Below are 13,495 nucleotides of genomic sequence, written 5' to 3'. Positions count from 1 at the left end.
CCATGGCCTTAATAACTTAATTGAACGGTGGTATTTTATTTAATGTTAATTATTGGAATTTTATGTAGCTACTTTTTCTCGAGTATCACTAATTAATCCTTTATGAAGAAAATACCGGTAGAATTTTAATTTTGCTACAGCAAACATTTTAAGACTATATTTTAAGGCAGTACTATGATTAATATTTTTTTAATTTATTATCGTAATTTTGACCAAGTTTCATCCAACATGTTACATTTTGATTTTATTTATTTATTTATTTCCGTTCAAACAAAAGATATAATCCAAGTACAGTTAAATACATGTTCAAAATAATACTTACTCAAAATAATACATACAGTTCTATAACATTTCATAACAAATATTGAAGATAAAATTATCTGAACGGAGGGACTTGCCAAGAAAAGCAGAGCTTGTAAAAAAGGCAAGTCCCCAAACATAGTTCCAATACTAATTAACATAACCTATATAGAAGAGACGGGTGGAAAACGAAATTAAAATACGTGTACATAATCTACAAAATACCATAATAGATCGTATAAGCGACAACAAAAAGTGGAAAATAATTTGGATAATAATTGGAATGATAACGATAATAATGATACAATTTTTAATAGAAATTATAAGAGTGGGAAAGGGAGGCAGATGGAAGAGAGAGGAGAAAAGGGTGGTGCAAATAAACTGAAAATGAAAAGAGGAACATTTTCAAGAACGGTGTTATAAAAAAATTTGTCTTTTGCAGGTTAAGTTATAGTTTATTCGCCTTAATCCAGTCAGTTACATGTATGAGTTCAGAGTTTACAATTTCTACAAGTTGATTTGCGTTATCATGAGAACAGAAAATATTCGAGTCGTCTTCAAACAGTATGAATGTTAGTAAATTTGAACCTTTTTTAATGTCATTGATGTACGTAATAAAAAGAAGAGGGCCAAGTAAGCTACCCTGAGGTACTCCGCATGTAATAGGAAGAGTAGAAGAAGAAGCGTTGTTAACTCATACGAATTGAGACCTATCTGTTAGGTAATTCCTGAACCACTCCAAGGCCTTCCCCCGAATACCATAACAAGAAAGTTTATAAAGAAGTATTTCGTGATTAATGGTATCGAAGGCCTTGGAGAAGTCCAGGAAAATACCAACAGTATGAAAACCTTTATCTATGGATGTAGTGATTTTATCAATGAACGACAGAATTGCATGTGAAGTGCTATGATTTTCGCGAAAACCAAATTGTGACTTAGAAAAGATATTTATCAAAAAACATACTTGTACGTGTATGTATAAGTTTTTCGAGAATTTTTGATAATGCGGTGAGTAATGAAATAGGGCGGTAGTTAGAAACTAATTGATTGTCGCCTTTTTTGTAAAGAGGGATGACTTTGGCTATTTTCATGAGATTACGTACTTTCCCTGTGTTCATAGAAATATTTAATATGTGCACCAAAGGATGAACGATAGTTAAAATAATTTTCTTAGGAATGCTATCGAATCCTGGGCTCTTCTTAGTCTGCAGATTGTTAACAATATTAATCATTTCTCTTGTGTTGGTAGGATTAAAAAATATAGAGTTAGGGTTTGGGTTGTCAAGAAAACTGTTAAATGATTAACGTGTTAATGGGATTTTGCTTGCTTTACATTACATATGGAGATCGTGGATCTCTCGTGTATCTTTAAAATCTGAGAGTCAAAAGGGGCCTAAGCTTTCGATCCTAGCAGAATCTTCTTCGGAGGCAAAATGACAAACATATAAGGTGGAACAACCATGATATAGACCACAGGCATACAACAGCAACACTGGAATAAGGAGACAAAGGGGCATTAGTGAGAAGAGATGACCAATCAGGTTAATGAAGGGGATGAAAGAAAAGGAGTAGGCAGACACAAAGGGTAGTTAGTGGAGTAAGGCCAAAGGAAGACCTCAAGCCAAGAGGGATTAAGATAATGAGGCAGGCAACATCAAACAGGATCTGGAACAAAACAGTGATAGAGGGTATGATGAAGATATGAAAAACAAGAGAATTAGTGAGAGGTGGGTCAAACAGGTAACAAAGAAAGGCATAATAAGCTTGTGCATAAGAGTGGGGAAAAAAGGGGGAAAGAGAAGGGAACAACTGATAAAGTGCAAAAGACACAAGTATGTATGATAGAGCAATAAACTAAGAGAAGAAAGTAAGTGATAAAATAAATCTGTAAGTATAAAAGTATAGAAATATATTAAAAATGAAAAAATAATATATTTACAAATGGGGTAACTGATATTGTAATCCGCTGGGTGTGAGGGGAAAAAACAGAAGACTATATAGTAGAAAAAAAACCCTGTATATATATGGAAGGGAAGCAAATTGCCTAAAAGGGTAAAAGCAAATAAAGAAACTGATGCAATATCAGAGAGGGGCGTATTGAGAAAAAAATTAAACATAGTAACCATGAAAAAAAGCAAAATAAATAAGTGGTAAATCTAAGTGGTGAAGGGAGAGAGAAAAAAAAAATATATATATATATAAAATGAATGTTATATCGCCTGAATAAGGGAGGAAAAATAGGAGCTGAGCTTGTATGAGATATGGAGGAAAGTAGAGGCAGAAACTTAAATGTAACTAATCTAAAAGAGCTGAGGGGAAAAAACATATGTGTATACAAATGGAAAGTGGATAAGAAGGATTAATCAGTCGTTCCCTCTTGGATGTTCAGGCCATGAGGTTGGATGGTGCGAAGTTGTCTCATCCAGAAGTCGTCTCATCCAGAACCCCGTACCTATAGTACGGGGTTAAGGAAATTTTAGCCTGTGTAAAAAGGGTATAACTTCCCTTTGTGTCTGCCTTCTCCTTTTCTTTCATCCCCTTCATTAACCATCTCTTCTCACTAATGCCCCTTTTGTCTCCTTGTTCCAGTGTTGCTGTTGTATGTCTGTGGTCTATATTATGGTTGTTCCACCTTTTATGTTTGTCATTTTGCCTCCGAAGAAGATTCTGCTAGGATCGAAAGCTTAGGCCCCTTTTGACTCTCTTATTTACTCCATTGGCTCTTTTTTTTTTTAGATAAGCAGTTTACAGCAGCTTCTTTTTGCCATCTTTCAAATCTCTCAAAGTTATTCAAGTGATTGTTGGTGCAAACTGAAGCCTGTTGATTGAAAGTCATATTTTGATACAGGGCATTAGCCCCTGGACTTGGACAGGGACTAAAAACGAATTGGCATTCCTGAAAGACCTGCAAGCTAGTATTGCAAATAATCATTAGACAGCGGATCTCCCTCGATCACAGGAATAATCGCGTAGTCAGGTCTATATTTGAGAAAGGAAGACTAGGTTTAATAGGCAAATCGTGTTTTAAACCGCGAAATTTTATTCCTTTTTTAAGTCTCGGGCAACCTTTGTGCCCAAATTCGAGGCAAATGGTATAGCCTCGCGTCGTCACATGACTTTTTACGAGAAAATGTCATGCCGAAGATAATTATTTTTTAAACTTTGTGTACAAAGTCTGAGAGAGAAGCACTTCATATAAGAGTGATTAGTTTTTCATTCGAATCGTTCTGCCTAATTAATTTAGGGGTTAATTTAGTTGTTATACGGTTTGTAATACGGTTCGTCCGTCTCTTGTATATAGGTTATGTTAATTAGTATTGGAACTAAGTTTAGGGACTTGCCTTTTTTAAAAGCTCTGCTTTTCTTGGCAAGTCCCTCCGTTCAGATAATTCATCTTCAATATTTGTTATGAAATGTTATACAACTGTATGTGTTATTTTTGGTATGTATTCTTTTGAACATGTATTTACACTGCTACTTGGATTATATCATTTGTTTGGACGGAAATAGATGAATCTAAATCTATATTGTCATTTTATACCGATTTTATTTTTGTATATTTAATTTTGTAAACCCCGATTAGTGAGGAGAGCTTCATAACAGAAACTAGTTTTTCTTTTAGTCATCCTCAGGCACTAGTCGGTGGTAATTTCTCCTTCTTGTACTTATTCTTGATGTCTTTTGCCTGGAAATAAAATAAATAAAAAAAAAAAAAAAAAAAAAAATAATAATTTCCACTGAAAAAAAAGAAGAAAAAAGATGAAGAAACAAAGAACCACATAAGAAAAAAACATAAAAGTAAATAAAAAGAAAAAAATAGCTTTCACATTCTCTATTTGTGGAAATCTTAAATACGATTACAAAGATCATACCCGGAAAAAAAATAAATTACGAATGGAAATTGGGTGTTAAATATGCACGTAGTGTTTTTTACGAATAGATTTGCATAGTTTACTCATAATAAATGAAAAAAATTGTTATTTTCAGATAAAAAAATATATAGTGACTTGTAGTTTATGAGGTAAAGAATGTGTACGTGCCAAACTTCGGCACGATCGCACCAAAGGCAGCCGAGATAAGAAAAGAAGGGGGGGGGGTATTATGTTTGTTCGTCATAGCCCTTGACTATGCTCTGAGGCTTGCCATCAACTGTAGAGTCTTTGCTGCCGTATGGAGCCTTACGGTCAAACAAGAGAAAGCTTGGAATGAAATGTACAGACGCAAGCTCGCTCAGACCGCAGGTCCCTATGCTAATGAGCAAAAAGGCCAGATTCATCCAAAAAATCTCGTGGCTGAATCTTCCTCCTTGTAAACTCTCGTGATTTTAAAACGTTTTATTTTGAGCCTCAATGACATATGTATCACCATAAAGCTGAACTTCTGTACTTTCCCACAATGCCAATTTTGATATGCAGCGCCTTTTAATCGGGTCAACATCACATTTCTCCTACCAAGGTACAAGACGAGATTTCTGAAATTTTGTAGTTGCATGAAATCCAGACTTCTGATTGGCTGGATAAGGTTCACAAAACAACATACGCTGGTAATTTGAGGAGATGAACACATGCGAAGTGTGACCTCCCCATGAACCCAGACACTTGAACCATTGGAATTTTCCAGTGTGCGGTCTCTTTGACCAATCAGAGTACAGTATTCTTATGTTCAAGCTGCTTTATGTACTTGGCAAATGAAAAGTGTGATCTTGACCCGATTAAACCAATTCTTATTTTGAAACCTACACCGTTTTAAAGCATACATATTCAGCTCTATCATGATCTAAAAAGCCTTTGAACTCAAACAAAAATAAAGTGTGAAAATAGCAGGTTTCTTCAGGTGAAAATATTTATTTTGTAGCATATTTTAGATCAAAACTTTAACCCATATTTCAAAATCTTTGAATAAATTCAAACACATGACCTGAAAGAATGATTCATTTTCAATACAATGAAATCATGAAATTTGATGCACAGTTAGAGCAGCAATGACCGAATGAAAATATGTGTTTGTGTCCGCATCAAGCTCATTAAATATGCAAAACTTCTCAAGTCATGAATATCTTGACACTTGATGTAAATCCCTATGGCAGCTCATACAGAGCTATACTGAGATGATAAATAAAGTGAGCCACTGAAAGGAGCATCATGAAGTGCAGAAATGGTGATGTATAGACATAGCAATTTTGTATATGTACAGTAAAACATGCTATGTTGAGTGCAAGTAAAAACCAAGCTTAAGACTTTAAAACATATAGGATCCAACAGGGGGCTGCATCATTCTGATGGCAGGGAGAGCAGCCTCCTTGAAACTGGATATTCCTTTGGTGTTGACAGCTGAGCTGGGTAGGTTGTTCCAGTTCCATTTCCTTATCGTTCATGGATAGAACGAGAACTTGAAGGGGTCGATGTGGCTTCAGGTATGATGTACTTCAAGTTGTGATCATGTCTTGTAAAAATGTTGCTGGGGTGACGATAGGTGGAGGAGTTATAAAAACAATGATGGTAGTGGATTTTGTGAAAGAGGGAACATTGGGCAAGGATTCGGCGTGTGTGTAGTGCTTCCCATTCCAGTGACGTCACAAGAGATGAAGGTGATGTGGAAATCCTATAGTCCGAGTACACGGAGCGAGCCGCTGATCTTTGTACTTGCTCAAGCAGGTTCGTGACTTTGACTTTGTATGGATTCCAGGCTTCACAGCCATACTCTAGTTGGGGGCGCACTAAGGATGTGTAGACTTCACATCTCTTGAACAAGAGTAAAGAGTCCTACGCAGGAGACCAAGAGTACGACTTGCTTTCTGCCGGACGAGTTGGCAATGTTTGTTTGCGTGTAATAGTTAACACTGCACACTTTTTGATGCTGAAGTCTATCATCCATTTGGTAGACCAACTAGACAGTTGTTGGAGATCATTTTGGAGGATTTGTTGGTCGACACAATGCTTGATCTCGTGGTAAATGACACCGTCATCTGCGAAGAGACGCATCGTTGATTGTACGTTATGTAGGATGTCATTGATGTACAGCAAAAGCAGAGTTCGCCCGGGCCAACTCCTCGCTGATCGGAAGCAGGCAGTTGTTGTTGATGGATCAAAGTCAACATGGAGAGATAACGGATAACGGATCCCTGCGGCACTCCTGATGTTACGTCTCTCCATGTTGACTTTGATCCATCAACAACAACTGCCTGCTTCCGATCAGCGAGGAGTGACATTTTCCAACGTAGAGAGTTACCAGTGATTCCATAGAATTCAAGCTTAGAAAACAACAGATGGTGTGGGACCAGGTCCAAGGTCTTCTGGAAGTCGAGGAAGATGATGTCCACTTGACTTCGACGTTGAAGGATAGAAGACCCATCATGTACTACTGATGTTAGTTGAGTCGTATGGATGTGCAAGTGGCCAATGGCTGGATAAGGAGATGATCTCTTCTGCACATGTGATTGAGGCTGGCTACGATTGAATACTGATTGGAAGAAGTCATTCAATGCCTATGCCTTATCCAAGGCTATAGCACAAAGCTTGGTCGGAGTACGCGACGTTTGGATACCAATGTTTTTAGATCGACATGTCCTGATGTATGACCAGAAGGACATTGGATTGTCTTTAAGGCTTTCCGGATGATGTTGTTGATATACTCCCGACTTGTCCGATGCACATTATTAGCAACCTGATTCCTATATTGCCTGTAAGCTTTCCATGATTCTGGACATGACTGTGTCTGTGCCTTCCTGAAAAGCCTATCTCTCTTCCTCATCTGACATTTAATGCTTCTAGTAACCCAGGGGAGATGCCTCTTACCCTTACTCATTTTGGAGGGAACAAGCTCAGACATACACCTATTCAAAAAGTTGGTGATTGCTTTCCAGATTTTATCTACCGAATTCATTTCTGGATTCGATTGAAGAAATTCAGTTGAAAAGTCTGCAGCTGCATTCTTCAGTTGCTATTGGTTAGCTCTGTGGAACTGGAAGACCTTTCTAGGTGGTTTTACAGAGGTCCTTGGTTTGCAGCAAGCGTGAAGGTAACAATATTGTGATCCAATATACCAGACTGAATAGACACATTCTCTACCAGGGCAGGATTTGAGGTAACCACTAAATCAAGGATATTATTTGAAACAGGACGAGTAATCTCCCTTACTACTTGAAACATCGAATTATTAAGTAGAATATCCAAGACCTTCTGAAGGCTGGTAGTACTGGCGGGATTTGTTGTTATCTGGTTGTCCCATAGTATTCCTAAATTAGACCCCAAAGTAACCAATCTGGAATAAAATTATTGGAAATGGTTTTTCAACTGATTCGAGTAGGTATGGGTGTCAACATTTACCAAAAAAAGTTAGGAGGAATGCGGGTTGTGGAAACTGCTTTTTTTCAAGGTCAAAGGTCAGTGACCTGTTCATATATACTGTATTATGGTATCTCTGAGATGGAAAGTCGCAGGTTGGTGATAATGGTGTCAAAATACACAAATTCTTACCAGAATATCAAATAAAATAAAATTAAGTACCTAGAATGCACATTCACTGATATAATTCAAGGTCAAAGCCTTTCAAAGGTCAATGACCTTTTTTTACATTATATACCATACTGTATAATGGTATCGCTGAGATGATAAGGTACAGGCTGGCGATCATGGTGTCAAAATGTACAGATTCTTACAAGAAGATAAAATAGAATGAATTCAAGTACTTAGAATGGACATTCACCAATGAAATTCAAGGTCAACGCTTTTAAAAGGTCAAAGACCTTTTTACATTATATACAGCATATTGTATAATGGTATCTCTGAGATAGAGAGGCGCAGGTTGGTGATAATGGTGTCAAAATGCACTGATTCTTACCAGAAGATCAAATGGAAAAATATTAAGTACCTAGAATGCACATTCACCCATAAAATTTAAGGCCAAAGGTCAAAGACCTTTTATACATTATATACCATATTATATAATGGTATCTCTAAGATAAAACGGCAAAGGTTGGTGTTCTTGCTGTCAAAATACACAGATTCTTACATGCAGGAAGATCAAATAACATTAAGCATCGAGAATTCACATTCACATTTAGAATTCAAGGACAAAGGTCAATGTCCTTTTTAACATAAGATAATGATAATGGTATCTCTGAGATAAAACATCGCAGGTTGGTGATCTTGGTGCCAAAATGCAAAGATTAATATTGTACAAGTAGATTAAACAACGCCAAAACCAGTAGAAGGAATAAAGTTTCAACCTTGAATTCCAAGATCGAATGAAATATTATATATCTGTATGATATAAAAATAGCAAACATTTATTCTAATTGTATTTGTTATAATGTAAATAAAGATAACTAATTTGTAATGAAAACATGGAGGTTTCATAAATTCACTCTGAAGTAATGAAGGTCATGGAGAATCTATTTAGGGGTCAGAGGTCAATGAACTCTTTCCAAAATATCAGTGGAAATTAAGTAAAAAGGGTTGATAACCAAATAACATTTCTTCATATACTGCGACGCATTGCCAAAAGCATTGATCAAAAATAAAGAAATCGAGTATATAATTTGAAATATTTATCTTAAGTAGCAGCATTTAATGCATCATAATATCTGAATCAAGGTGGTCGTGTCTTTTCCTGTCCAGCGATAGTCCACTCACCACAATGATACAATAAATACTATAAACTATTAGCTAAATCTTATGAAAATGGATAGGATAGGTCTCACTCTCATGTCACAGCTAGCATCATCTGAGAGAATTTCCAAACAGCAGAGGGATGAATATGAAGATGAAATGAAGGTCATACTTAGAGCTGCCACTTTTTTCATAGTAAATAGCATGTATCTCAACTTCAACAAAGATGAATTCCCATATCATTAATTACCTCTCATTGCGAGCTGCCAGAATCTCTTAAGATGCTAATGCTGCAGGACAAAACTTCATATTTGCTCTCCAGCTGCCGTACGTCACCCATGATGCTATTTCTACTAGGTATCAATTTGTACAAGGATCATGTATTTGGTCCAGAACAACTGTTGTTATCATGCACAAATTAGGCATATAATAATGAAATTCAAAAGGAGACAATAGCTTACAAGTACACATCCATCGACCTAACAAAACTCCTACAGCATCACTTCCAGTTCTTGAGGATCAAGCTGTGCAACATATCACTAATAATATACATGTAGATCCTGGTATATCCCTTGACAGGCTTTCATTGCATGGGCGAGATCAAAGTCCTGAAAATGTCAGAAGGTTTTCAAGAGTTTGATTACTCTTTGCCGAATTTGAGACACCTAACTTCATTTACTATGACCAAAGCTGCAGCTCTAATGATTGCCTTTTTTTAATTCTTCATCATTGTCCCTGGCTATACAGGTATGAAAATGTTCTTGGATGATGCTTATTCTTTCCATTTACAGATTAAGTTATAGTTTATAGAATTAATTGTAGCATTTGAGGTGACCTATTGCTACATAGAAATTAGTACCTTGATTTAGATTTATAAAATGCATATTTTAATGCTGCTATTCTAGATAAATGCACCATTTCAAATCATATCATACATGATTTCTTTTTACACTTTTGGCAATGCATTACTACAAAATATATTAAAAAGTGCTATTTGATCTCAATTTCACCTTGAACTTGTATTTTGACATCATTGGTCAAGGAATCAACTATTAAATTTCTGTTCATTTTCCAAGCAGGTCAGTCTTTTTCCCATCAGAATCACTATACACCTACATGCCACAATCAAGTTATCGACCTGTTTACTTGAAAGACCTGCCGTTATTGAAATAGTTGATTGACCTCTAACCCCTAAATATATTTTTCATGGCCATTATTTATTTTTATTTCAGAGTGAAATTATTAAACAAGCAAGTTTTCATTACAAATAGCGATCTTTCTATTAATTACAATAAAATGTGAATATAATGGATTAATTTCTTGGGGGGGGGATCATGCATGAATATCTATATAATTATTAACTTTTGACCTTTGACTTTGGATACCAAAGGCGAAGGATAATTCTTTATTATTGTTTTGTGCCATTTTATCTTCTTGCAAAAATTGCTTTTTGACACCAATATCACCAACATGCAGCGTTTTATCTCAGAGATACCATAATACGATATATAGCCTATGTAAAAAGGTCATTGAAGTGGTATTGAAGTGGTACTTTGGGCATCAAGGTTAGCTCAATGTCAAATGTTTCTTTTGGAGGTTAAATGCTATTTGAGCTTAAGGAAATAGGCTCATGTAATTAGAAATTGCCAAGCCATATTTTTTAGCTTTAAATGATCAAATGGAATGCGTGTAACGCAGGTTTCATTTGATTAGTCTTATTCAAGACTGGTGTGTTTGTATATGAATGTGTCTTTGGATACAAGACTTAAATTTAAAGTGACACACAAAAGCCAGTCATATTAAAATGACAGGCAAGTTAAGCATAATTAACGAGATGAAGCACTTGTGATCCTCGTAATTTAGAATAATATGTCTGAGCTTCAATAAGGATGAAGTTCTTTAATTTATGCAAAAAGCATACCTGTAAAAGTTAAAGTGTTTTGTTATACACCAAACGTTTGCTTTTCCACATTTGAAAAGTACATGCAAATTATGACATGGCTAAGACTAGAGGCCTCATATATATAGACCAATTTCACAACGTGAGAGGGCAGCAGACTGGTCGCCATGCTGCGGTGGGCGAATCAACTTTTATAGTACACAAGTCAATAGGTTATTCGGTACATTCGTTCGATTTTTTTTTATTTTGGACCAATTGAGCAGATTTCTTGTAAGATTCACAATGAGCATTAATCGGAGAAGTTCAGGTCGCAGCTGTGCTGTGTTCAATTGCCACAACAATTGGAGAAAGCTTCAAGATTGGAAGCAAAGTGAATGTGAAAATCACTCGCCTTGGACTCATGAAGCCTGTTTGTGTGTGAAGCCGTACTCCCTGCATAGGTTTCCAGGCCGTGATGAAGGAATGGATAAAAAATATCAACAGAAAGGACTTTCTTCCTTCCTCTCTGTTTTATTCTCTTGCCTTGCCCCCTCCTTTTGGATACTTATAGGCCTGCATAAAATGTGGTGGTGGTGGTTTTTTTTTGTGGGGGGAGGGAGGGGGATTTATTTGATCATGCTTAGATGGAAATATCAGTCCCTCTCTCTCTCTCTCTCCCTCTCTATCTCACACTATCCCTCTCTCTCTCCCTCTCACTATCCCCTTCTCTGTATTACACTATCCCTCTCTCTCCCTCTCTCACACACTCTCTCGCTAGCCAGTGTGGCCAGCGCTCAAAATGAAATTATGCTAGGGAGGACCGCAAAATTATGCTAAAATTATGCCAAATGAAATAACAACATGGAGCAGCAAAAAATACTAAATTACGCTAAAATTTATGCAAAAATGGGTGAGATGACTTAACAATTTTTTGAAATCAAATGAAATAAATAAATAGGTCTATATAAATAAAATAAAAAATATTAAAAAAACAAAAAAATTGAAAAATAAAATTTGATTTTTTTTTTAAATTATAAAATCAAATATAAAAAAAATAATAAAAAATAATAAAAAAATTTGACAATCTAATTACAATAAACAATTTGCTAAGTAGATACAAAAATGCAATGACTTGCACGGTTCTCATGCACTGGGATAAGCCTGAAAGAAGGGGCGGGGGGTATGAAAACCTGTATGTATCTTGTCCAGATTGTGAAGACTTAAAAAAAACATAAACAAAATATTGGCCCGAGCCCCCCCACACACACACAAAATGCATCCAGCCTTGCATCGCCACTCACACCCTGCCTGTCTTTATTCTAATCTTTAATAAACAAAATAGTCAAGCTTGCTGAAAAGGGGTATAGTTCTATATTCAAAATAAGTTTTTTAGATCCTGCATGGGAATACTTGGTTGACATAGTAACCGAGGGGGGAAACTTTCTTGTCGTAAGCATGTAAAATTCATGTTATATCTTTTTTTCTGTATGATGCTGCAGGAATTGCTTCAAATCTATAAAAGACGATTAACAACATTATTGAATATTTCTGTCTCAAATTTTGTGACTGCTTAAAATGAAATTTAAAAATGGTATATTTTTTTCTCAACCCATTTGTTCTTTAACTGCGATTATGACATCATGAATCAACATCTGTCATGCGCTATGCACAACTGAATTACAACCAGAAGCTTAGAACAACACAAAATGACGCATATATTTCCATATATGTCTGGTATAATTATTGGCATCTGCAGCTTATTTGTGAGGTATTTTCACAGAGACCCTGAGTCAACATAAATATTTTGATATAATCTATAATGTGTGCATGCACAAAATGAAATACCTCAGACTTCTGACCTTTAAACTCATGACTTAACCCTAATTCTCCCGGGGGGCCATAATGGCCCCCCTCAACAATTTTCGCGATATATCTGCTGCGCGAAATTTCTTCACCTCGCCGCTCACTGACTTTTTACATTCAAGTCTCGCGCAATTTTGAGACCAAAGTTATGACGCCCGGGTACGCGGTTACGACATTACGTAACATTATGCAAGTGCATGTCAGACCCAAAATTGCTCATAAACGTGATTTCATGTACAAATCCAATGCAAATTGCGTATTTAGCCAAAATTCATAAATGTATCATTATTTCTACTTTTACTGATTAAACTTAATTAATTTTGCCTTGTTTATGATCAAAATTATGTCTGGAACAATTTCCATTGAAAAAACAATAAAAAACAAAAAGTAAAAAAAACAAGGAAATACATAGGAAATTCATAAAGCAATAAAATACATAAGAAATTTATTTCCAAACCAAAGTTTTTTTGAATTACGATTGTTAAGAATGCTACAAAGAAAATTTTTACCAAAAATTAGCATTCTAGGAGCTTTATTTAGTGAATTAGAGCAAAAAGTATGATTTATGCATAAATTAGCATAATTAATTCATATAAAATAAAATCTCATTATTTTGGAAAATTTTACCATACAGCCTTGTAGATTACATCGCACACTACCAGCGTGCAAATTTTTGCGTCGCTCGCGCGATCGGCGGCCGAGATCTTAAGGGGGGGGGGGCCATAATGGCCCCCCCCCCCCGGGAATGACAAGAATCAAAATACCCCGGGAGATTTAGGGTTAATATCAAATCTATATACAAGCATAACAATGCATCTACCAACATGTATAACAATTACATAGC

The 13,495-nt window shown here is 35.9% G+C and overlaps 1 protein-coding gene across 1 annotated transcript in view; it reads right to left on the bottom strand.

Annotated features, from left to right (window-relative positions):
* The window catches only part of LOC121430599 (ZP domain-containing protein-like), a 49,423-nt gene extending 42,971 nt beyond the window's left edge, over positions 1–6,452 (bottom strand). Inside the window, exon 1 of the mRNA XM_041627917.1 lies at positions 6,188–6,452. Within this exon, the coding sequence (XP_041483851.1) occupies positions 6,188–6,452 (265 nt within the window). The remainder of the gene's footprint in view (positions 1–6,187) is intronic.
* Between the last annotated feature and the right edge of the window lie 7,043 nt (positions 6,453–13,495).

Source organism: Lytechinus variegatus, chromosome 17 (assembly GCF_018143015.1).
Source record: "Lytechinus variegatus isolate NC3 chromosome 17, Lvar_3.0, whole genome shotgun sequence".
Lineage (NCBI taxonomy): Eukaryota > Metazoa > Echinodermata > Echinoidea > Temnopleuroida > Toxopneustidae > Lytechinus > Lytechinus variegatus.
The sequence above is the reverse complement of the archived record's forward strand: the minus strand, read 5'-3'. Positions and strand labels throughout refer to the sequence as shown.